The 26,859-nt window shown below is 37.4% G+C and overlaps 2 protein-coding genes across 5 annotated transcripts in view; one reads left to right on the forward strand and one right to left on the reverse strand.

The window, feature by feature from the left end:
* KIF24 (kinesin family member 24) overlaps nucleotides 1-659 on the reverse strand; it is a 70,966-nt gene extending 70,307 nt beyond the window's left edge. For 2 of the 3 annotated variants that reach the window (XM_007498877.3, XM_007498876.3), the window contains exon 1: nucleotides 474-615. The gene's annotated coding sequence lies outside the window, so the exon portion shown is untranslated. Of the gene's footprint in view, nucleotides 1-473 lie in introns of all 3 variants that reach the window. The other variant, XM_001378884.5, reaches the window with a different exon arrangement.
* A 158-nt stretch (nucleotides 660-817) lies between these two features.
* The window catches only part of NUDT2 (nudix hydrolase 2), a 57,278-nt gene continuing 31,236 nt past the window's right edge, over nucleotides 818-26,859 (forward strand). Inside the window, exons 1-2 of one of the 2 annotated variants that reach the window (XM_016424062.2) lie at nucleotides 818-983; nucleotides 8,256-8,316. In XM_016424062.2, the coding sequence (XP_016279548.1) occupies nucleotides 8,273-8,316 (44 nt within the window). In that variant the 5' untranslated portion in view covers nucleotides 818-983; nucleotides 8,256-8,272. The remainder of the gene's footprint in view (nucleotides 984-8,255; nucleotides 8,317-26,859) is intronic. The other variant, XM_007498875.3, reaches the window with a different exon arrangement.

A 26,859-nucleotide genomic window follows, 5' to 3' on the forward strand; every position in this document is an offset into this window, starting at 1 on the left:
TATCCTCATGGTTTAGCACCGTGGAGGGAGGGAGGGAGAGAGGGAGAGATGGAGAGATAGAGACAGAGACAGACAGAGGAGGAGGAAAGGAGGAAAGGTCTTCGAAACAAGTTTGATCTACTTCATGATACAGCTTGGAAAGAGGCCTAAATGCCAATTCTCCTATTCCCGCCCTGGGTCCCCACAGGGGGAGATCCGGACGGGGTGGGAGGTCGTACCCTCCATCTCCCAGAGCTTCACAGGCCCTTCCAGCCTCCCTACACCTGGAGCCACGCGGTTGCCTCCACGCTCACCCCACCACCAGCACCGATTTTTCTCCCCATCTCCCTCCCACCTCCGTCGAGCCACACGCAACCCCGTCCATCCCTAGCCTCGGCCCCGTACATCCCAAGCGTCTCCCAGGCCCCCTCTAAATATCTACTCTAGCCGTGTTTTCCCCACTTCGGGAACGCCATTTCCCCTCTCTCACTTACCCGGGCTTCCGAACCTTTGACTGTTCCTGCTCAGACGCACCGGGGCACAGCCCCAGGTGACCCGCCGGCGTGTCAACAAACCGACTGGATTGGAAGGCCTGGCCGTGTCCCCATGGCAACACCGTCAAGCGCCCGTTCGAACGCTCGCGCCGACTCCCGCGCGCGCCGGCCAGGCCCGGGAACCCGCCAATGGAAACCCTGGGAGGAGAAGGAGGGAGGGAGTAGGTCGAGTCACCCCACCCTCATTGCTCTTAAACCAATCAGAAGCTACTAGGAAACAGTGGGAGGGGAAGCGACAGTTCTCGGCGAACCCTAAAGCTATAACCACTCCCGCCCGCTCAATCGCTTCCTCGTCTTCCTACAGTGGATGAGGAAATCTCGCGATAGTTATATGCAAGGAAATAAATGGAACAGTGGCGAACAGAGCCTTCGTCTCACAACGAAGCTTATTGATTGGTAGAGGAAGTGTCAGTTCGTGTTAAGTCCCACCTACGCCCGCAATTCCTGGAGGTAAGCAAGTGGGCTTTACAGCCTTGAGGCCCTGGTTGGGTCCGTAAACCCTCTTGAATATGTGGGCTTTATTAACCATTATCCTAGGAGAAACTGAGGGATTAGAGGGGTCATCCAGCCTGAAGGGTTTCGGAATGGGAAAGATACTTTCTATTTACGTTGTAGTATGTATTTTACTAATGTATAAATTGTTTCCATTTAATAGAATATAAGCTCCTTGAGGGAAGAAACGATGTTTTTGTTTTTTTCGTTTTTCTTTTCTTGGCACCAAACATTTGTGTTTGCCCCACTTTAATCTTGGCTAGTTGAATGAGTAAAAGTGGGATTTCAGATCCTCAGGATCTCCAAAGCATTGTTTACAAAAAGCTGCAGGGCTAGCCCATTACAGGTATCCCTTCGCTGGGACATTAGGGGCACAGCGCCTCCGAGATCTGAAAAATCCGCGTGAAATTTTTTGGGCCTCCCTTTGTAGGAGAGAAGTATGAATTTTTTGTCTTTTATGGGGTGTTTATTGTGCCTTATTGTAAAATTTGGGTTAAGTATTTTGGTCGTAGGCATTATGTTGGCCAATGTGAAGTAAAAATACTGTAAAAAATATGAAATAAATATAAAAAAATTTTTAAATGAAACAAATTTGAGATGAATAATACAGAACATGTAATATTATACCTAACAGTAAAGACATTTTATGCATTTATGAGTTACTAAAATTTAAAGATGTCTACATTTCTAGGATTTGTGCTTCATGTACTGGCTTTATGGTTTTTTCCCATAGCTTTTTACTTTAATTTAAAAAAAAAATTATCCAAAATTATGGTATTAAAAAAGGCAAAATAGGTTTATATTATATAATACTATACACATGCATTTCTAAGTTTCTAAACTTTTCATGTGTTGTCTGTTGACCTTCTTGTCTGGCTTCTATAAAACTCACAAAAAATTTCTATTTAATTTCTTATGCCAACCCCTACTATGTCCAAATTCAGATGGGGAAAGTCTCTATCTATACTTTTTACTCCACCTCCTTCTCAGTTTGGGGCCTAGTTTGTTGGACCATGTGAGAGGACTTTGGCTCTTGTCCTCCCAGGAATGCCCACTTTGATGCTAGGGGTTGGGAATAGGAGGGTTCACTAGCCCTGCTTTGAAGCATTTTATAGTTCGATGAAGAGTTGAGTTAAAGGGGAAATAAAGCACCAATAGCTAATACCAGAGATGGAGAGAAATGCAATGGCAAGAGATCCAGACAAAGGGATGAGAATTTTGAGCAGATAGAAGCCACTTTTCATTTCTTTTTTTTTTAAACCCTTACCTTCTTTCTTGGAGCCAATATTGTGTGAGTGGTAAGGGCTAGGCAATGGGGGGTCAAGTGACTTGTCCAGGGTCACATAGCTGGGAAGTGTCTGAGGCCAGATTTGAACCTAGGACCTCCTGTCTCTAGGCCTGGCTCTCAATACACTGAGCTACCCAGTTGCCCCCGAAGCCACTTTTCAAGTAGGGGGTTATCAAATAATCCAGAGAGGCCCAGGACCTGGAAAAAAAAAAAAACAGACCAAAAAACTGGATTTTTTTGATTAGGAGATTGACAATAATCTCAGTAGAATGGCAGAGATGGAAGCCAAATTACACAGGGTTAAAAAGAGAATAGTAGAAGACTTGGAGTAATTGTAGTGGTGCCACAGATGGCACTGAGGCATCTGATGGAGAGTTATTTATTTATTTTTTTATTTGGTCATTTCAAAACATTCATTGGAGACAAAGATCATTTTCTTTTCCTCCCCCCCCCCCCCCACCTCTCCCATGGCCGAGGCGCGATTCCACTGGGTATCACGTGTTCTTGATTCGAACCCATTTCCATGTTTTTGGTATTTGCATTAGAGTGCTGATGGAGAGTTATATACAATGAAGGAAGGAAGAACTGGTTTAAAAAAAGGGTTATAATGATTAAGTTGAGCAGAGAAGAAAATTTATACAAAGGTGGTTTGAGATTGAAGATGCAAGACTGGGTGCCAAAGATGTTGCTAAATTAGAAACAATAGAATTTAACAACTAATTGAATGTGTTGGGAGTCGAGGTTAGGAGCCTAGGAAACTAGAATAATGATGTCATCATTACTGGAAAATTGAAATCTTACTGAAGAATATGAGGTAATACAGGTTTACAAGGAAAGTTGAGTTCCAATAGGTTGAATTTAGGGTTCAGTAGAGGCAACAGGCTATAGGCATGGAGCCCTGGAAAAATGTGGACATCGGATATAGAAATTTGGGAGTTGTATTAGAAATTATTTTTGAAACCATGGTTTTCATGGTTTTGGTCTAATCTAATTTTAATTTTATTTCGTCAGTTTAGAGCATTATTCTTTGGTTACAAGAATCATATTCTTTCCCTCCCTCCCCTTCCCTTAGCCGACAATTCCACTGGGTATTACATGTGTCCTTGATCAGAACCTATTTCCATGTTGTTGATGTTTGCACTAGGATGATCATTTAGAGCCTATATCCCCAATCATATCCCCCTCCACCCATGTAATCAAGCAGTTGTTTTTCTGTGTTTCTACTCCCACAGTTTTTCTGCTGAATGTGGGTAGTGTTTTTTCTCATAAGTCCCTCAGAGTTGTTCAGGATCACTGCATTGCCACTAATGGAGAAGTCCATTATATTCGATTATACTACAGTGTATCAGTCTCTGTGTATAATGTTCTCCTGGTTCTGCTCCTTTCACTCTGCATCAATTCCTGGAGGTTGTTCCAGTTCACATGGAATTCCTTCAGTTTATTATTCCTTTGAGCACAATAGTATTCCATCACCAATATATACCACAATTTGTTCAGCCATTCCCCAATTGAAGGGCATCCTCTCATTTTCCATTTTTTTGCCACCACAAAGAGCACAGCTATAAATATTCTTGTACAAGTCTTTTTCCTTATCTCTGTGGGGTACAAATCCAGCAGTGCTATGGCTGGATCAAAGGGCAGACAGGATTTTAACACCCTTTGGGCATAGTTGTTTTGGTCTAATCTAGACCAAAGTGGAAGGACAGAAACAGAAGGGGAAGATAATACACATTTAAGGCCTTATATTGATCTGATCTTAAATGCTACCACCACCAGAAAGTGCTTTTCCTAACTATTGAGAAAGGTCTTTGATGTATTTAAAAAAAAAAGGCTTCAATAAAACTTTTTTCCCACCAAAATCCCTGCCCTCATGAAGCTTACTGTACACTAAAGGATATGAGATGTAAACATATAGAAATGTATAGTTTTATATATGTGTATAATTACATTTTGATGGAAATTATGATGCCATCTATACAGATTAAAACATCTCTTTACAGTATCAATAACAAAACCAACAGAAATCAAATGATTATTTCAACAGATGCAGAAAAGGCTTTAGACAGTATACCACACTCATTCCTGTTAAAAACACTAGCAAATATTGGAATAAATGGAACATTTCTGAAGATGATAAATAGCATCTTTCAAAAACCAACAGCAAGCATTATCTGTAATGGGGATAAGCTAAGAAACCTTCTCAATTAGATCAGGAGTGAAACCATGTCCTTTCCATATGGTTTATATAAAGGAACCATCCAATACAACTGGAAGTTTTCCTCTCATTCTTTTACTATCTCAAGGGTACGAATATTTTGTTGTCCTTAATATGTAAATGTAGTAAGAGAAATTCAAGGAAAGTGCTTTGTGAGGTCTAAAGAATGGTTACTACCTACCTGGGAAATTAGGAAAACTTTTATCAGAGAGTTATTATTTGAATTGGCCTTTAAGAGACAGGAAAGAGGTGATTCCAGGAATAGGGCAAAGTCTGAACAAAGTCCTACAGGCATAGAAGATAAGAAGTACAGTTTTGTCAGAATGTAAAGAATATCAAGAGGAATAATAAGAAATAAAACTGGAAAGTTAAGGAAGTACCACAATGTTAAGAATCTTAAATGCCAGGTAACTATTGGAAGCTTACTTAGTAAGTAACAGGAAACTATTGAGGAGGTGATCCTACTGGCTTGCTCTGGGAAAGTTCGCAACTGTTTTGTCCAGTTATATTCAGCACCTTGTACTACCAGTTCCCTCATTGTTTCATTGACTGGTCTGGTCCCTGCTGTGCTGCTTCCCAACCCCTGCCCAGTGGCCTGGACTGGACAAGGCTCCCTGCTCTTGGTTTTGCAATTCTGGCACTCTGCTGACACATGGGAGTGAGTAGGTTCCTGCAGTTCCAGTTCTCCCTTTATGTTCCCTTTTAGCCCCAGTGCTCCACTGCCAGTGAGAGTTTATAGGGTTCCTGCTTTCTCTGCCTTCTATACCTGTTTAGAATGTTTCAGTTTGGGCTCCTTCAGTTCTGTAGCCTTCTGGCAGAGTCACAGCATGTTAAGCTGCTCCAAGTTCTGCTGGTTCTTGAATATGCTATGCTGCCCAGGCCACTCTCTCTTCTTACCCAGTGATATATGTTTCTCCAACTTTCCTTCGTTTTGAGGTAATTTATTTTCTTTGTGTATGATGGGGGGTGAGGGGTGGGGAGGGATCAGAGGAGGGAAGCATCCTTTACCATCTTAGCTCTCAGCATATCAGTAAGAGACTAATGAAGATCCCCCCCCCCCTTTTTTTAACCCTTACCTTCAGTCTTAGAATCAACACTACATATTGGTTCTAAGGCAGGAGTGGTAAGGTCTAAGTGGTAATGGGGGTTAAGTGACTTGCCCAGGGTTACACAGCTAGAAAGTGCCCTAGGCCAGATTTGAACCTAAGACCTCCCTTTTCAATCCACTGAGCCACATAGCTGCCTCCACTAATGAAGATTTTTAAACAGAACAATGACATGACTAGATTTTGTGCATAGAACCAATATTACCAACATGAAAAATGGGGAATAGTGAAGCCATATTTAAGGCAAAGAAAATAAGCTTTTAAAAAATATGTTAAGTTTCAAGTCCTGATGGAAGTAAAAATGTTATTGTAATTAAAGATGCAGATTTAGAGCTGGGGGAAAAAGTTAAGACTAAAGATAAACATTTGAGAGCTGGAGAAGAGGTAACAGTCAAAGTATTGGGTTTGTATGATGTTGCTGAAGGAAGGTGCAGAGAGAGAAACTGAAGAACTTAGGAATACTTGAGGATTCATGAACAAGGATGAGATGTGAGTGAGGAAGATGAAGAGTTATTAAGAGAAGTAGGAAAAGAAGCAAAATAGTATGGTATCAAGGAGAACCCAGAGGTCAAAGGAGGAGAAAATATTTAGAAGTAGAGGTTAATCAAATAATCCAGAGAGGTCCAGGAAGTTGAGAACTAAAAAAAAAATTGGATTTCAATAGAATGGTAAATTATGAATGGTTATATTTTGGGGTTAGGAATTTGAACATAGGAGAGCAGTTTCTTAAACACAGCACTTAGTTTGTTATTAGGAAAATATGAATAGGAAATAGAAAGTGGGAAAGTGAGAGTAATCTTATAATATCTTATAATGATACCTAAGATCTCAATCCTAATTAAAAATTTTCTAGAAAACCCTGAATCTATATGCCTTACAGGGTAGTGCCTTCTGCTGGAGAGCCAGGCTTTTCTACTCTGATTATCTAATAATTTACCCACTATCTATCTACCTATCTACCCAAGATAATCAATAATCAATAAGGCTGTTAAGGCCTTAAACCATTTCTCAATCTCTTCACAGTCCCAGAGAGAGCAAGCCACACACTCCTCTCCCCAGGGGACCCAGAGACAAAAAGCCCCTTTCCAGCTGCTTGCAACTTGCCAACCACACTTAGCCACACCCTTCTAACTGTTACCAACTGACATTTGCACAGCAAAGGGGCTCTTACTCAGATCCCTTGCCTCTTAAATAGAAAAAGGGAGAAATTAAGAAAAACTCTAACAACCCGCCCCCCCCCCCCCCCCCGCCCCAGATCCATTGGGAGTCTCCCAATGGATCTTTCAAATAAAACTATCCTATACTCTATATTATAAACAGGGAGAAGTGAAGAGAGAAAGAAAGAAAGAAAAACAATTCTTGCAACATGCAAGTCTCAAATAATACACAATTCCAAATATTTACAGTAACAGAATCACAAAATTCATATTATACTCTACATAAATAAGAACCTAAAGATATTCCAAATAAACCTTATAGTTACTATGCACAAAAAGTAAACAAGAAAAATAAATAAAAACCGTATGTATACATTATATACCTCTAAAAATAAACAAGAATCTCATCTACACATTATATACATTGAATATCCACCTCAAATATGCACTATATACATCTAATATCCCCCCTGAGGTGAATCTAATTGTAATATCCCTCCTGAGGTGGGTGTTGATATTGGTATAATACTTTATAACACTTTACCATTTAAAGCATATGAATAATTATTTTAAATAATAGTCCTAAATTTTATAATATAACAAATTATATACACTTACCTATTGAGAATTGCTTATTATATTTAGAACCTTAATAAGAAAAAAATCAAACCTTTTTATTGCACAGCACCAAATAAGTTCAGTTCATTAAAGTGTTCTTGAAAACAGAGTCCAGTTTTCTTTGTAGTCTTCTTCTTGATGAGCTAAATGTCCTTAAAAACAGTGTTCAATTGTTTGTATAGTGTTAATCTTGATTCTGACTTTCAGCAGCAGGTACTCTTTTTACATGGGAACATTGGATACACTCTGTCCTCTCTCCTATCTTGATTGCTGTAGGGGTTGTCAAAAGTACTTAAAATGGACCTTCTCAGGCTGGCTGAGTTCCTCCAGTGCACTGAAAGTTCTTTATATATACTGTCTATATACTGTATCTCCAGGTTGTAGATTATGTAACAAAAAGTCTATAGGTCCAGCTTGCACTATAGCTCCTGATTAATAGAATTCTTTTATTCTGGTTTGTAGATCTCTTGTATGTAGCAATAGGTGTATCTCCTCCTAACAATGATGTATAGACAGGGTTAAACAGTTTAGCATGTATAGGTGGATGACCAAACCGCATCTCAAATGGTGAGATGTGTAGATCTCCCCTTGGTTTATTTTGCAGGTAGAACAATGCTGAAGGTAGAGCATCAGGTCATTTAAAATGAGTTTCAGTACAGAATTTTCCTTTCATTGTCTTTAATTCCCTGTTCATTCTTTCTACTTGCCTTGAGCTCTGTGGGTGGTATGGCACATGAAATTTTGGTGTTACACCTAGGCAAAAATATATTTGTGATAAAACTAAATCTATAAAATGTCCGAATCAATTCTTGCTGGTAAACTAAATCTATGTATAATTTCTTTTAGTAATATTTTGGCTACAAATGCTGCTGTTGCTCATGCTCTTAGAAATGCCTCCAGTCATCTGGTAAGCTGGTCTACTATCACTAAACAAAATTTGTAATGCCCTGCTTTTGGCATTGTTATAAAGTCAATCTGGAGATGTTCAAATGGTGTATAGGCTAATGAACAACCCCCAAATGCTTTTCTTCAAAAGCTATGCTAGTTATAGGCTTGGCAAATTGCACAAGCTGCACATACTTTTGAGATGTTTGTTATGCCAGGGGCTATCCATACTTTCTTTACTGAATCTACAATATAATCTACAGGTCCAGAATGACTACTTTTATGAATTGAGTGGCAGATTTGTTGATAAAATGTTCTCAGAAGTATTGGCTTACCTTCCAATGCCACCCATTAATTTGTTGAGTCTTAAAGTTCTCCTTCCATTTTTTTTTACCTCTTTCTCATTATATGCAAGTGACAAATCTGTTCCATTTATAATTGTCAAATTTAAAATAAATTCAGAGTTTTCCATGGCAGCGAGTTTTGCAGCAACATCTGTCCTGTGGTTTCCTTTCGAAACAAAGTCCATTCCACTTGTGTGGGTAGAGCAATGTACAACTGCCAGGGATTCAGGTAGAAGCTGCAAGAACTTCAGTGATAATTTTGGCATTTGCAATAGTTTTGCCGGCTGATGTTAAGAAATCTCTTTGTAGCCAAAGAGTACCTACAGGATGAAATATTCCAAAGGCATACTTTGAATATGTATAGATTGTTGCTTTTTTTTTGTCTTATAATCATACAGGCTTGTTTCAATGCTATAAACTGCACCTTGTGCACTTAGATTTGATGGAAGCAAAGCTGACCACAGGGTTGCAAATTCTGTGACTATAGTTGCTTCAGTGTAAACCATTTCTCATAAAGGAAGAAACATCTGTAAACAAAATTAGAATTGCATTTTCTAATACAGTGTCCAAGAGGTTTTCACAAGACTTTTCTGCCATAGACACTAATGATTTGCAACTATGTAATAGTTCTCTCAAGATCGGTAAATCTGGAAGCAATGTAGCAAGGTTAAGTGTTGTGGAGCATTTTAAAGTGATGTTTTCATTGCCTAATAAAGTTATTTCATATCTTGTAAGCCTTTGGTCTGAGAATGCATGTATTCTATGTCTTAGCAGTAATGCTTCAACTTCATGTATGTAACAGTTAAAATTTAGGGGAGACTGAGGCAGGTAGAAATTAGTTTCTATAAGGAGTATTATATTTTTTAGAGGTTTATTAAAAGTTAAGGATTAAAGAAAATACAGGATAAGAAAACATGTGTCTAGGCCACAGAGAGGCCTAGACACAACCTCACCTACATTATGAAAAGAGCGTCTGCCCCAAAATGGAAGTCCAAAAAAGACCCCACCTATGGGGAAGACCCTTTAAATAAAATTTTGTTCTCATCCCAGGTGAGAATTCAGTGAGATTAGAGGGCATTCTGGGAGCTAGCAAGGACTCCTGGGGAATGGAGTCCAGAGTTCAAATCTCAATTTTACATTACCCCCCGTTTGATCCTCTGGGAAGAAGTCCTTCCCCAAAGGATCATAAAAACATAACCAATTTAAAGATTACAATAATTTGAGGATAAGAGAAAAAAAAAGAACAAAACCAATAATTGCTGAACGCATTGACAAAAAGCCAGTTAGGGGGCAGTCCCCTTTGGCATGAAAGTATACATACAAATAAATGTTCAATCAACCATACCCAAAGTTCAATTTTGTGCAACTTGTGGTCTGGAGGCTTCTTCATGGTGGCTTCAGCAGTTCAGTTCTGGATTCAGAGAGGTAGCATCTTCTTTACCTAAAATTCTTCTCAAAAGGAATTTAAACTTTGCAATTTAAATAATGATATTTTTTACATTCCCCCCATTAAGAGGGTGATTGACAAATGCAGAATCACTTAGAGATGCATGGCTGAGGTATGAGGTATATGAATCAATTGGCAAGAGAAATTTAAAAAACATCAGAAAAATCCAAGAGAAAAGAAAAAATTTCTGGATGAAAATATAGACTATCCTTTGATATCGTTATGTGTAAAAATTCCAAGTGAAAAGAAAAATAAATCTATAACAGGTCCTTGAATCAGGGCCCAATCAAAAATGATCTAAGCAATGATGCATTTACCCAGTCAGTAGCCAGGACTACAGAAAGGTACCACACTATGAAAGGCAGAAAAGGGACCAGATTATGAGCCAAGGTTTCCAGGATACTCGTCTGTGAGTATTTTCAGAGTGAGTGTGGACACAAGGAAAGCCTATGTCTAGCAACGATAAACATAGTAACCTCGAGTCTTCACACTAGGTTCAAGACCTTTGTATTGGCCTAGAAGTGCATCAATCCATCCTGGATTGGCTTTTCTTTGGCTCTGTGAAATGGCTCTTGTGTGTATATCTTGTCCTGGAATCAGACAGAATCATTAAGCAAAGTCCCATAATTTTTAAATAATTAGTGGCATCATTTTTATAGTCACAAGCTTTTTAGGGCATGCATTAGCAAATGTATACTGAAAAGTCAAAAAGTTAAAGAAAATCTTAATGCTGGTGACATGTGCTACAAATATAAAAAGGAGAGAAAAAAATAAATAAAAAAATACTGAAATAGTATATTGCACATGCAAGAAAAATATAATAATAAAAGAGCTTTAAAATTCAAAAATATAGCTTATAATCATTGACACTCTGTCTCAGCTAAGAAAATATAAAATGCAAGGCTTTCTCGCCAAAAATGAGATCCATTTCCTCTTAATATCTGGCCATGCTCCACTGTGAGTGAATAAATGGAACAAGGTATATTTTTCATTTAAAAAAAATACTGTAGTACAAATATGTAGATATCAATATCCCCAAAATTCTCAATAGCCCAATTAATTATAATAGCAAACAAACACACTATCATATTTCACATAAGTGCTGTATGGCATTTTAAAACCTATGAATTGATGGATATTTGTCACAATTTTTACAAACGTAGCAATCTTTCAACCTTGGTAATAAACATATTTTTTAAAACAAAGTAAAACTCATCTTGGGTTAAGAACATAATCAAGAAATCTATATGTCATTCTGATGCAAGTAAAGTAGTGAGCTGAAGAGTATAAATAAAGGGATGCTCCTTTTTTGGAGGCTTATTTGGGGTACAAACGCCCTGAGATTAACTGCCCCAACTTCCATTCACATATTTAGAAATGCGAGAAGGTTGGGGGTTATAAAATGTATTTCACTTCAGCTACTAGAATGGGCCTTACCTCATGGTAGGGGCAGGCAAAAATATCCAGAGATTGTTAAAAAAAATTCCAAAAATCATATTTAAAAAGCCCTTAAAGTCATTTGAGATATTTAGCATATTACTTTTCTAAAGGTTGTTCTACAATTATAACCAGTCCTGAAGTCCATCTATGTGATAATTTACAAAGTCAAATAGGCTGTTTTTTTTTCATATGGGCTTAATTATAATAATATTTGTTCAATAGTTATAGGGGAAAAACAACAGAATTTCAAAACTCAGTACATTCAAAATAAATTCAATCAACCTTCAGTGTAACAGAACATTGAATCTAGTAATATATGAACTTAAAATCACAAAGTTAAACCATAACAAAAAATGCAATAGAATACAGAGATTTTTATAAACCATTGGAGTCTAAAATGCCTTAAAACATAGCCTCTAGTCTTTAAAGTTCCTTAGGTGTGTTTATCCATTTAAATGTCTATTGTCCGAAGGCAGAGTGGTAAGGGCTAAGCAATGGGGTCTGAGCGATCTGCTCCGGGCCACACAGCTGGGAAGTATCTGAGGCCAGATTTTAACTAGAGACCTCCCATTGGGCCTGGCTCCCAGTTTGCTGGGCCACCCATTTGCCCCTTCAAAGTTAAAGTTGAATTTTTGGGCTGAGTCAGCTCCCTGACAGGCAGGTGAAGTCAATGAAATTACCAGAAGAGTCAAAAGGTATCCTTTTAAACAGCCCATTGCTATTAAGTTTCTGTTTGAAAAATCTGTTTCTTCTCCTCTCCCTTTTTCTCTCTCCCCTGCTCTGATACCTCCTTATGCCCCAGTCCACGTGGAGCCAATTGCCCCCCTCCCCCTTTTTGTTATCAGCCAAGGATCTGGGTTTGTTGGGCATGTAGGTCACCAGGTGATTGCAATCTTGGTTGAATCAGGTGGGCCAGATGATGGAGAGAAAGTCCGCTGAGTGGGCAGGGCTGGGGCCAGAGCCAGAGTACAGACAAGCAGGGCTGAGCGGATCGGGCAGCCAGGGTGGGGCCGGGAGAAGTGGCTGTCCGAAGTGGATGGCGGGGGCGGCAGGCAGGCAGGAGCTGATCAATAGCTTTACGAGGGTAAAAAAAAAAGACAAGCAGGGCTGGGAGCTTGGGCACCAGGTGAGAGGCCAGGAGCAGAAGCAGGAGCCGGAGAGGGCCGCAGGCAGGAGCTGATCAAGATAGTTTTCTAAAAAGCATCTTGGAGAAACGTGGCTTAAAAAAATCATTATCTTGGCAAAAAAATTTGAGAAGTTCTCATCCAATATAATGGTCGCCAACTATAAATATTAAAATTTAGGGGAGACTGAGGCAGGTAGAAATTAGTTTCTCTCTATAAGGAGTATTATATTTTTTAGAGGTTTATTAAAAGTTAAGGATTAAAGAAAATACAGGATAAGAAAACATGTGTCTAGGCCACAGAGAGGCCTAGACACAACCTCACCTACATTATGAAAAGAGCCACGTCTGCCCCAAAATGGAAGTCCAAAAAAGACCCCACCTATGGGGGAAGACCCTTTAAATAAAATTTTTTTCTCGTCCCGGGTGAGAATTCAGTGAGATTAGAGGGCATTCTGGGAGCTAGCAAGGACTCCTGGGGAATGGAGTCCAGAGTTCAAATCTCAATTTTACATGTAGGCACATTATTGTTAGTGGTCATCTCAATACCAAATCTGCAGGCTTTGTTACCAGCAGAGCTGTTGCAGCAACACCTGAGGCATGGGGGTGTGCCAGCAGCTATTGGGTCTAATTGAACCAAATAATATGCAATAGGATGTTGAAGAGGTCCTAAAGCTTGTGTTAAAATATCTGAAGCTACTCCTTTTCATTCATGCGCATGCAGAGTTAATGGTTTCTTATAATCTAGGATGCCTAGAGCAGGGGCAGATAAAATTACCTGCTTTAATTTTGTAAGTGCTTCTAGGTGTTCTGCATCCAACTTAAGTGGTTCAATGACTGCAGCCTTTGTCAGGGCTATAAGTGGTTTTGTGATTTTCCCATAGCAAGGAATCCATTGCTTGTAAAAACCCATTGTTCTTAAAATTGATCTTAATTGTCTTTTAGTGGATGGAACACTTAATTTTTGTATATCTTCAATGCATTTAGGAGAAATGAAATGCGAACCTTCAGACAAAACAAATCCTAAATATTCCACTTTTGGGAGACACCACTGAACCTTTGTTTTTGAGATTTTGTATCCTCTTTTATATAATTCCAACAGGAGATTTTTACTATCTGCTTGGCCTGCTTTAGCATTTGGCAAGGCCAAGAGCAGATCATCCATATTAAATGGTTCTCCTTAAACTCAATATTTGCCAAATCTTGTGTTAAAATTTGGGAAAATAAAGTAGGACTTTCTATGTAACCCTTAGGTGGATGGCATCATGTATAATTAGACCCTTTCCATGTGAATGCAAATATGTTTTGGGAATCTTCATGGATGGGTATTGAAAAAAAGGCAGAACACAGATCAGTTACTGTGAATAGAAGATGGAACAAAATTGTAAAGGGTTAAAAAGAGAATAGTGAGAAACTAGAGGGAATAACTAGGCATATTAAAAAGAATGCTGTGTACCAGAGTTCTTAAGCTTTTTTATGTTCATCTTTGGCAATCTAACCTATGAACCCTTTTTCAGAATAATGTCTTGAAATGCATAAAATAAAATTATTATTGTTTTTTAGTCATATCCAGCTTTTAGTGACCCCTTTTGGGGTTTTCTTGACAAAGATATTGGAGTGATTTACCATTTTCTTTTCTAGCTCATTTAACAGATAAGAAAACTGAGGTAGATAGGGTTAACCCTGACTTGCCCAGGGTCACACAGCTGGCATGTGTCTGAGGTCAGATTTGAATTCAGGAAAATGAGTCATCTTAACTCCAGACACTTTGTTTCAGTGCTACCTCATTGTCCCATAAAATGAAATACACAGAATTTATCAAGGGACCAATTAGAATCCTGTACCCCCCACCCTTCATGGTTTTGCTTTTCATGGTTTGATTATCTGTGGTCATTCCAATGGAAGGAGGGAGACAGAAAGGGGGCTTCAGGGAAACATGGGCAGAAGTCTTTCTATACAGCAGGTCATATTCGGCAGTTGATCTCATCATCCAGGCTTTAGCTCTTCTGCTTTCACAATCATTTTTTAGAATTTTTTTTTTTTTGGTGGAGTAGAAGGCAGGAGTAGGGAAAGAGAGCACATATATATGGAGTCAGTAGGTGTTTGGTTATATCTTGGTTTCAGTCATCCAGGGTAGGTCCTTAGAATGTGACCTCTGCAGATACAGGGCCCTACTGTATTGTTATTTGTTAATAATAATAATATTATTTCTAAAGAACTATAAAGTTAGCAAAGCACCTTACAAATATGATCTCCTTTTATCTTCTCAATAGCCCTCTGAGATAAATTCCATTATTATCCTCTTTGTACAGAGAAGAAAACTGAGGCAGAAGTTAAGTGATGGACCTGGGTTTACCCAGCTAGTAAGTGAGGTCAATTTGAACTCAAGTCTTCTTTACTCCAAGCCTAGCACTCTGCCCACTGTGCTTACCTAGCTGGCACTCCTGTATTAAAATTTGATAAATATATCAAATATATACACATATATATTTTTAAATAGACCTTCATTTAAGAACACTGATACATTCAAGAAACTGAAGTTCTCTCTCTCTTTTTTAAAAACCCTTACCTTCGGTTTTATCACTTCTAAAACAAAAGAGCAGCAAGGTCTAGGCAATTGGGGTTAAATGATTTGCCCAGGGAAGTGCCTGAGACCAGATTTAAATCCAAATCCTCCTGACTCTAAGCCTGGTGCTCCAGCCACTGAGCCACCTAGCTGCCCCAAAACCCAGGTTCTATTACAGGTTCTTCTACTAAGAAGAACTGTGTGACCTAGACAAATTACTTCTTTTATTGGGCCAGTTTTTAAAAAGACAGAGTTTCAATTAGATATCTGTGAGGCTCCTTCCATCTCTTACAATCTATAACTCTAGAATTCATTTGTATTAGTGAAGAACAAAAGATATCACAAGAGTAATATATATATATATATACATATATATATTTACTATTTGAGAACTTTTAGTTCAGTGCAGATATGCAGAAGGAAAGGAAGGGAACAAAAAAGTTTTATTAGTAGGTATACAGCTTGAACAAACAATTTAATCTTTGTTTAGAGGCCTCAGTTTCCTCATCTGTAAAATGAGTGGATCAGACCAGATGACCTCTTGGACTATCTTTAAGTTCTGCTGTTTAATATTGCTCTACTTTGGGTTTCTAAAATGGCCCAGTAGATGGCACTCTTGGCACATAATTAGTGGACTTTGTTGAAAATCTATTTCTGTCCAGCCTCACTGCTAGAGTAGCTACTCTCCTGCTGACCTATGCTATATTTTACTTATTCAATCCCATCTATAGATGATGTTTCTTTTATCAAGCAGATTTTTTTCACAAGATAATGATGGTGATGTTTTTTAATCGATAGTCAGCAATTGTACAAAATGCATTACTGCAAACAATGTTTTACTTACTCAATAGTATTATTGTCAAGAGAAGAATAAGTGAGTGGCACAATTTTGAGCTCAAAAAAAAAAAAGACTTAATGGGGATTAAGTGACTTGCCTAGGGTCACAAACTAGAAAGTATCTGAGGTCAAATTTGAACCCAGGACTTCCCATCTCCAGGCCTGCTCAATCCACTGAGCCATCTAGCTGTCCAAAACTCATTTCTAACTAAATTTTGTATTTCTTTGCATTTAAAGGGTCAGATTAATTTGGAGCAAAAATGTTCAAATTATAATGACACTCCTAAAGGTACCTTTTTATTTCTGGGGTCTTAATCTCTAGACCATCCCTTCCAAGATCACCCCCAAATTGGTTATCTGCAATCTCTTAGTCTAGAACCTTTAAATATTATGGAGGGGGGTGGAAAATATTCTGGGGCATAGAGCTACATCTTAAAAATGCTAATTGACAGCTATTTTACTGGAGTTCACTCCTACTCAGTCCCTGCTGGGCATTTTTGCATATTTGATTTGTTGACATCTAAACTCAGGAGATTTGAGCCTATATTGAGATAAAGTGTGAAAACAGACTATATTCAGGGTCACTACAGCAGATTCAACTCTAGGGTCCTCAGAAAAACACATTCTCAGACAAAAATATCTTTGACTTTTATGTAAATGGAACTGTTCAGAAATTCACTGGGTTTTTCCCTGAAGGCCCCAAATACACTCTGTGCATTTACATAAATTTAGGAGGAATACAGATCTCCAATGAATTAATTAATACTGCCCTCCTTTGAAAAACTGCAACCCTTTAGTTGAAAAAAAATGAGTAATTTTTAAAAAACACATTTTTAAGCAAATTAAAACCAAGAGATCATCTCACAACCATCAGATTGTCAAAGATGGAAAAATCCAAGGTTGAGGGAAGGCAGGCCAACATTTCACAGGAGAGGAGATGGTAGTTGTCTAATTCTTCAGGAAAATACTTAGAAGTTATGCAAGAAAACTTATTAAGTTGTTCATATCCCTTGATCCAGAGTTTCTGCTTTTGGGGTTTATGGCCCCATAGGGGTTGCTAACGTTAAAAGACCCATATGTGCAAAAAATATACATAGGAGCATTATTTATTATAATGGAAAGCAGGGAACAAAATATGTTCCCTTCCAATTAGGAAATGGCTGAACAAATTATGGTATGCAAAATGGAATTTATTGTTCCATAAGAAATTTTAAATAGGAATAATTCAGAAAAACATAGAAGAACTTGTGTCAAGTCATAAGGTAAAAACAAAAACAAAACATGAGGGCAGCTATGTAGCACAATGGATAGAGTGCCAGGCCTTGGTTCAGATCTGAACTCAGACACTTCCCAGTTTTGTGACGCTGTGCAAGTCATTTAACCCTGTTTGCCTAACCTTTACTGCTCTTCTGCCTTGGAATCTTTATCAATTTTAAGATAGAAGTTAAAGGTTTATTTTTTTTTTAAAGTCAGAAGGTAAGGGGTTTTAAAAATTAAATGAAAAGAAAAACATAAAGCTCAAATACAATGTACAATACTGAAATTAAAGCATATGTCCTTTTTGTTAGCAATAACAAAACTAAGTAAACTAAGAAATTGGAAAGTGATATGGACTATCAGTTGTAATTATTCATATTATCTATTTTTCAGTTTTTTCCCTGAACATATAGGGGATGGACAGGAAAGAAGTTTCTTTGGGTATTTGTAGGAATATATACTTTGAGTTAAAATAAAGTAGTCATTTTGATTTTTGGTAATGTGTCCAGATCGATGATTTCATCATCCCAGGCAGACTATATAGTGGAGAGTAGGTCAACCTTGAAGCTAGAAGACCTGGGTTCAAGTTCTGCCCCTTGTTACATATTCTCCATAGATGTCTTTTAATCTCTCCATGTTTCCAGGCAATTCAATAAAAGTATAAATTATAAACAAATTGCCAGTCTCCAGTGTCAGAAGGCAAGTCCATACTAGTAACTCCCTAATTTAAAAAATTAAAAGCACAGATAAATCAATAATTTAAAAATATTTTTTGTATCAATGGGAAATTGAAGTGTCCATTTTGAATATCCCAGTCCTTTTTCTATTTTCATAATACAAAAAAACCTTCCTAAACTATGGTGGCATATTCTGAAGAAAGGGTTGTGTAGATTACAAACTAACATTCACAACAAAATTAACACTAGTACAAATATGTTATAAACCCTAAAACCTAAACTATTGGCAGTTTGACTTAAAGAATATACATTTTAATAAAAATAAAAGCAAATATATTTGTTCTGAATCCACAGTTTATCTTCCCTTTGTTTACATAAGACAGTGCCTGGTTGTAGACCAAGTGTTTGTTGTGTTTATTCTTCTGACTTGCTATATCATTTTATATAGAAAGCCTAGATTACCTTTTATTCATTCACATTCATTTTACATTATAATAATATGGGATTTTAAAGAAACCCATAATTTCTCAATCTTTCCTCATTTGTTAGACAAATAGTTTGTCTTCAGCATTTTGCTATTACAGTTAAAACAGCTATGAATATTTTGTATACATATATCTTTCTTTTTGGTTTTGATGCTATAATGGCATCACTGGTTCAAAGGGTATGATCCTTTGTTTGACTCTTACTGTAACCATTGCCATATTTCAGTATAAAAAAGTTTGCACTAATCTACATTCTCTAATTTTAAATATACCTCTTTCCTCAAAGTTCAGGTATGTAATTTTTGCCAATTTAGTGCTATAAAGTAACGTCTTAAATTTTATTTGATTTACATTTTCTATGATTCTGTAAGGAAGGAAGGGAGAGAGACTACCTTTATGACAAATCTAGCAAAACAAATTCTCACATTGGCCATTTCTTCTCTGGTAGAAAGTGGGTGGCATGTTTCAGTTCTCTGGACTTGTGGTCTATTATTGTTTTTCTTTATAATTTTGTCATTTTATAATTGTCCCCCTAGACCTGCTCTCATCAGTTCATAAGTCTTCCCAGTTTTCTTTAAAATTGTCCATTTCATCATTTCTTATGGAATAATATTGCATTATGTACATTTGTATACCATAATTTATTTAGCCTTTCCTCAAAAGGTATACACTCTTAGTTTCCAGTTTGAAGCTCCCTCAAAAGGAACTGCTGTAAAATTTGCATCCCTTTCTTCTTTCTTTGATTTCTTTGGATTATAAACCTAGTGGAGGTATTGCTATGTCAAAGGTATATGCATAGTTTAGTAAAATTCATTATTCTATCAACTAGGCTCTAGTGTGCCTGTTTTCATATAGCCCTTCCAACTTTTGTCATTCCTCCCGCCCCGCCTTTTTTATTTAAAAAAAATTTTTAAACCCTTACCTTCTGTCTTGGAGTCAATACTGTGTATTGGCTTCAAGGCAGAAGAGTGGTAAGGGCTAGGCAATGGGGGTCAAGTGACTTGCCCAGGGTCACACAGCTGGGAAGTGTCTGAGGCCAGATTTGAACCTAGGACCTCCCATCTCTAGGCCTGGCTCTCAATCCACTGAGCTACCCACCTGCCCCTTTCCCCCCCTTTTTTAAACCTTTACCTTATGTCTTAGAATTCATCAGTTCCAGGGCAGAAGAGTGGTATGGACTGTGGTAACAGAGTTAAGTGACTTGCTCAGGATCACATAGCTAGGAAGTGTCTGAATCTAGATTTGAATCCATGACCCCCTTTCTCCAGGTCTAGGACTATTCACTGAGCTACCTCACTGCTCCTGTTGTTTCCTCTTGCCATCTTTGCCAATATGAGTGTGACTTAGGATCTAAGTTACTTTAATTTGCATTTCTCCAGTTATTAAAAACTTACACCATTTTTTGATATGGTTGTTGATTGCTTAGACTTATCCTTCCAAAAACTTCCTGTTTATATCCTTTGGCCAATCATTTATTGGAGTATGACTTTCAGTCTTATAAATTTGGGTTCATTCCTTAAATATCTACGATATGAGAGGATATCAGTAAATGTGATACAAAGATTTTTTTTCCAGTCATCTGTTTCTCTCATTATTTTTTAAAATAGACTCTTACCTTCTGTCTTGGAATCGATAGTAAGTATTAGTTTCAAGGCATAAGAGTAGCAAAAGCTAGGCAGTTGGAGATAAAGAGATTAGGCCAGAGTTACACAGCTAAAAAGTGTCCAAGACTGGATTTGAACCCTGGACCTCCCATCTTCTGACCTGGCTCTATCCACTGAGCCATCTAGCTACTTCTTCCCTTCTAATTTTAATGGCATTAGATTTGTTGGAGCAAAAACTTTTGAGTTTTCTGTGATCAAAATTATCCCTTTTATCTTTGGCAAATCATTCTATTGCTTATTGTTATGAATTCTTTCTCTCTTCTAGATTTCAAATAGCCAGATCTATAATTTCTTCCTGCTCTCCTCATTTCCTCCTGTCATAAGATATTGGTCTATACCTAATTTCTGTCAAAACTATTTTCCATTTTTCTCAACAGTTTTTGCCAAATAGTGGGTCCTCAAGGCCTTTTCTTATAGAACCTGACCTTCCAAACCCAGAAATAAGGATTTGTTCGTGTTGCAAGAATATCAAAGCATTCTTGGAAATTCAGGAAGGTTACATTTGATTCTTAGTTCAAACCCAACAACAACTACAACAAAAAGCATTGGTTTCCTGGAGTAGACTGCCTGCTATACTGAAAAGAACATTAGATTAGAAATGAGGACTCCTAGGTTCTCTTAAGTTCTTGGACCCTCTGCCATGGTTCACACCAGCCTTTCTAGTCTTAATAACAGTCCCCCTCAAGAACTCCAAATTGGCATTCTATCCCCCACCTCTTGCAAAGCCATAAGTGGGCCTGGATGACTTGAGTCATTGATCCTGATAGGTTTAAAGGGCATTGATAATACTTTCATCCCTTCAGCTGTGTAGAAACAATGGAGGTTAGCATTTGTTTTGCAAAAATAGTTTAAATGGCTTTCAAAAAGCATTAAAGTGCCTCCACTCTTCCTCTAAGATCTCTTCCTAGCTACCTCCAACCCTCTCTCCTCTATAAGCCTTATGGCTTTTATGGATGGGATGTTGGGAAGGCATCCCTCTCTTCCCAAGTTTATTTTAAAATAGATGTCATGATACTTGGTTTAGCAGCCAGTATTTCTAGTCGTGATTCTAGAACTTTGAACATCTCTTATCTCCATTGCCTACATCTATCTCCCCTTTAGCCATCCTGGTGATCTGCATTGCCTGGGTCATTGTGAACTCAAAATCTCCCCGCATCTCCACATGGTAGTCAACAGACTTTCTGCCCTGCAGCTTCATACTCTGAAAATCTTAATCTTCCTTTCCTCTCCCTCTCCAGTTTTCTCATGGCTTACTTCAGTTGACTTCTAAAGTTCCTTTTAATATTCTATGAAAACTTTTCTTCCTTCAAAGTATCTCCCTATTTCTCTTTGCATCTCCTTTTACATATTAATTTTATTCTGATTTTCTATTCAACTGTTTAGGGAATACAATTTTTGTGAAAGATTTCATTTGAGGATAATGGTATGAGGTCTGGATTGAGAATGGGAATACCTACATTTCAGTTCTAGCCCTACCTGATCTTTGGCAAATTTACTTCTGTTCTTTTAGACTAGTTGTCTTCAAAGAACACATCCAGTTTTACAGGTCTGAAGGTTTATAAGTAGAGAGGACTTAGGGCGATAGATTGTGATGATGTGATAGGATAGAATGACTAGTTGTTCATTCTGAATGCCTCATTACCCTGGAGCTGTGTTCCTCCAATAGACCTCTGTATCCTTGCTCCTTTGGAATGACATCTAAAATGTAATTTAACTTTGAACCTAAGCTAACCATATCGTGGTTTTAAGGAATTGTACAGGACTGCTGCAGTTTGCTGAGTAAGCACAATACATAACAATGTACATCAGAAGAAACACCCTGAAGCTTTTATCCTGTTCCAATAGATATTTCTTTGCTACAGTTAATTGTCTGTACCCCATATCACATATATCCTGTTTGTCTCGTAAGCTCCAGCTAATTGTCTCTGCCATACATCATTTATATCTTTTCAAAGCAGATGTTTCTTAACTGAGTTTGTTTTTCTGTACTCCATGTGTTCCTGTACCTCATTAGTGTAGACAATCTGAATAGAGAAAGCATTTCCTTTGATTTTGTTGCTTTTCTGTTTAAAAGAAGCCTTGGAGTCAAATCTAGTTGAGATTGTTCTTTGTAGGCTCTCTGAGTATATCTTCCAAGCAAATAATTTTTGCTTTGTTTTGTTTTCTTGGAATTTTCCCTTTTGATTTTCACAACCCCTTTTATCTCCCTTTATATTTCTAGAAGCCACTCTTTATCTACTATTTATCACTTAGGTGATTTCAGACAAGATTCCCTTGTCTATAATGAGGTGGTTGAATTTAATGACCCCTCAGATTCTTTCCTTTTTTTTTTTCAATTTAAACATTATTTTATTTGGTCATTTTCAAACAATATTCTTTGGAAACAAAGATCCTTTTCTTTTCCTCCCCTCTCCCACCACCCTTCCCCTAGCCAACACACGATTCCACTGGGTATCACATGTGTCCTTGATTCAAACCCATTTCCATGTTGTTGGTATTTGTATTAGGGTGTTCATTTAGAGTCTCTCCTCATTCATGTCCCCTCAATCCCTGTAGTCACACAGTTGCTTTTCTTCAGTGTTTTTACTCCCACAATTTGTCCTTTGCTTGTGGATAGTCTTTTTTTCTCTTAGATCCCTGCAGAATGTTCAGGGACATTGTATTGACACTAATGGAGAAGTCCATTACATTCTCTTGTACCACAGTGTTTCAGTCTTTGTGTACAATGTTTTCCTGGTTCTGCTCCTCTCGCTCTGCATGACTTCCTGGAGGTTGTTCCAGTTTCCATGGAATTCCTCCACTTTATTATCCCTTTGAGCACAATAGTATTCCATCACCAACATATACCACAATTTGTTCAGCCATTCCCCAATTGAAGGGCATCCCCTCATTTTCCAATTTTTGGCCACCACAAAGAGCGCAGCTATAAATATTCTTGTACATGTTTTTTTCCTTATTATCTCTTTGGGGTACAAGCCCAGCAGTGCTATGGCTGGATCATAGGGCAGACAGTCTTTTATCGCCCCTTTGGGCATAGTTCCAAATTGCCCTCCAGAATGGTTGGATCAATTCACAACTCCACCAGCAATGAATTAATGTCCTGACTTTGCCACATCCCCTCCAGCATTCATTACTTTCCTTTGCTGTTATATTAGCCAATCTGCTAGGTGTGAGGTGATACCTCAGAGTTGTTTTGATTTTCATCTCTCTGATTATAAGAGATGTAGAGCACTTTTTAATGTGATTATTAATAGTTTTGATTTCTTTAACTGAAAATAGCCTATTCATGTTCCTTGCCCATTTATCAATTGGAGAATGGCTTGATTTTTTGTACAATTGATTTAGCTCTTTATAAATTTGAGTAATTAGACCTTTGTCAGAGGATTTTGTTATGAAAATTGTTTCCCAATTTGTTGCTTGCCTTCTCAATTTGTTTGCATTGGTTTTGTTTGTACAAAAACTTTTTAATTTGATGTAATCAAAATTGTTTATTTTACATTTTGTTACTCCTTCTATGTCTTGCTTGGTTTTAAAGTCTTTCCCTTCCCACAGGTCTGACATGTATACTATTCTGTGTTCCCCTAATTTACTTATAGTTTCCTTCTTTATGTTCAAGTCATTCACCCATTCTGAGTTTATCTTGGTGTAGGGTGTGAGGTGTTGATCCAAACCTAATCTTTCCCACACTGTCTTCCAGTTTTCCCAGCAGTTTTTGTCAAATAGTGAGTTTTTGTCCCAGAAGCTGGGCTCTTTGAGTTTGTCATATACTGTCTTACTGGGGTCACTTACCCCAAGTCTTTTCCACTGATCCTCCTTTCTGTCTCTTAGCCAGTGCCAAATTGTTTTGATGACCACTGCTTTATAATAGAGTTTGAGATCTGGGACTGCAAGACCACCTTCCTTTGTATTTTTTTTTACATTATTTCCCTGGATATCCTTGACTCTTTGTTCTTCCAAATGAACTTTGTTATGTTTTTTCTAAGTCAGTAAAAATTTTTTTTGGAAGTTCAATGGGTATAGCACCAAATAGATAAATAAGCTTGGGTAGGATGGTCATTTTTATTATATTGACTCATCCTACCCACGAGCAGTTAATATTTTTCCAATTACTCAAGTCTAGTTTTAGTTGTGTGGAGAATGTTTTGTATTTGTGTTCATATAGTTCCTGTGTTTGTCTCGGGAGATAGATTCCTAAGTATTTTATTTTGTCTAAGGTGATTTTGAATGGTATTTCTCTTTCTAATTCTTGCTGCTGAGCTGTGTTGGAAATATATAGAAATGCTGATGACCTTTGTGGGTTTATTTTGTAACATGCAACTTTGCTAAAGTTGTTGATTTTTTTGACTAGCTTTTTAGATGATTCTCTAGGATTCTTTAAGTAGACCATCATATCATCCGCGAAGAGCGATAGCTTGGTCTCCTCCTTGCCTATTTTGATGCCTTCAATTTCTTTTTCTTCTCTAATTGCTACTGCTAGTGTTTCTAGTACAATGTTAAATAATAGAGGTGATAATAGGCATCCTTGTTTCACTCCTGATCTTATTGGGAATGCATCTAGTTTATCCCCATTGAAGATGATGTTAGTTGATGGTTTTAGATATATACTGCTTATTATTTTTAGGAATGACCCTTCTATTCCTATGCTTTCTAGTGTTTTTAATAGGAATGGGTGTTGTATTTTATCAAAGGCTTTTTTCTGCATCTATTGAGATAATCATGTGATTTTTGTCTGTCTGTTGATATGGTCAATTATGTGGATGGTTTTCCTAATATTGAACCAACCCTGCATTCCTGATATAAATCCTACTTGATCATAGTGGATGACCCTTCTGATCACTTGCTGGAGTCTTTTTTGCTAGTATCCTATTTAAGATTTTTGCATCTATATTCATTAGGGAGATTGGTCTATAGTTTTCTTTCTCCGTTTTTGACCTGCCTGGTTTTGGAATCAGTACCATGTTTGTGTCATCAAAGGAATTTGGTAGAACTCCCTCTTTGCTTATTATGTCAAATAGTTTGTATAGTATTGGGATTAGCTGTTCTGTGAATGTTTGATAGAATTCACTTGTGAATCCATCAGGCCCTGGAGATTTTTTCTTAGGGAGTTCTTTGATGGCCTGTTGGATTTCTTTTTCTAATATGGGATTATTTAAGAATTCTATTTCTGCTTCTGTTAGTCTAGGCAATTTATATTTTTGTAAATATTCATCCATATCATCTAGGTTGGTATATTTATTGCCATATAGTTGGGCAAAGTAGTTTTTAATGATTGCCTTAATTTCCTCTTCATTGGAGGTGAGGTCCCCCTTTTCATCTTTGATGCTGTTAATTTGCCTTTCTTCTTTCCTTTTTTTCATTAGATTGACCAGTACTTTGTCTATTTTGTCTGTTTTTTCAAAGTACCAGCTTCTAGTCTTGTTTATTAGTTTAATAGTTCTATCACTTTTGATTTTATTAATTTCTCCCTTAATTTTTAGGATCTCTAGTTTGGTTTTCTTCTGGGGGTTTTTAATTTGTTCGCTTTCAAGTTTTTTGATTTGCATTTCCAATTCATTGATCTCTGCCCTCCCTAATTTGTTAATATATGCACTCAAGGATATGAATTTTCCTCTGAGTACTGCTTTGGCTGCATCCCATAAGGTTTGAAAGGATGTCTCACCATTGCCATTTTCCTCACTGAAATTATTAATTGTTTCTATGATTTCTTCTCTAACCGATTTTGGAGTATCATATTATTTAATTTCCAATTAATTTTTTATTTGGCTCTCCATGTACCATTACTGATCATTATTTTTATTGCCTTATGATCTGAAAAGGTTGCATTTATTATTTCTGCTTTTCTGCATTTGTATGCCATGTTTCTGTGACCTAGTGTATGATCTATCTTTGTGAATGTGCCATGTGGTGCTGAGAAGGTGTATTCCTTTTTGTTCCTATTTATTTTTCTCCATATGTCTATTAACTCTAACTTTTCTAAGATTTAATTCACATCTTTTACCTCTTTCTTATTTGTTTTTTGGTTTGATTTATCTAAATTTGATAGTGGTTGGTTCAAGTCTCCCACTAATATGGTTTTACTGTCTATTTCCTCCTTCAATTCTCCTAGTTTCTCCATTAGAAATTTGGGTGCTATACCATTTGATGCATACATGTTGATTAGTTGTAATTCCTTATTGTCTATACTCCCTTTTAACAGAATATATTTACCTTCCCTATCCCTTTTGATCTGGTCTGTTTTTACTTTGGCTTTGTCAGATACCATGATTGCAACTCCTGCCTTCTTTCTCTCAGTTGAGGCCCAAAAGGTCTTACTCCATCCTTTAATTCTAACCTCGTGAGTATCAACCCTCCTCATATGTGTTTCTTGAAGACAACATATGGTAGGATTTGGGGTTCTAATCCAATCTGCTATTTGTCTACATTTTATGGGTGAGTTCATCCCATTCACATTCAAAGTTATTATTGTCACTTGTGGATTCCCTGGCATTTTGAAATCCACTCCTGGCATTTTGATATCCTCTCCTAATTCTGACCTTTCTTCTTTAGCTATAACCTTTTAAACCAGTGATTTACTTTAGATCAGTCCCCCTAGTCCTCTACCTTGATATGCTTCCCTTTCTTGTCCCTCCCTTTTTTGTTCCCTTTCCCTCCCCCCTCTCCTTTCCTCCATTTTTTACTCTCCTCCTCCCCTTAATTTCTCCTTCTCTCTTACCTGGTTGGATAAG

The sequence above is a fragment of the Monodelphis domestica genome, chromosome 7, assembly GCF_027887165.1.
Source record: "Monodelphis domestica isolate mMonDom1 chromosome 7, mMonDom1.pri, whole genome shotgun sequence".
NCBI lineage: Eukaryota > Metazoa > Chordata > Mammalia > Didelphimorphia > Didelphidae > Monodelphis > Monodelphis domestica.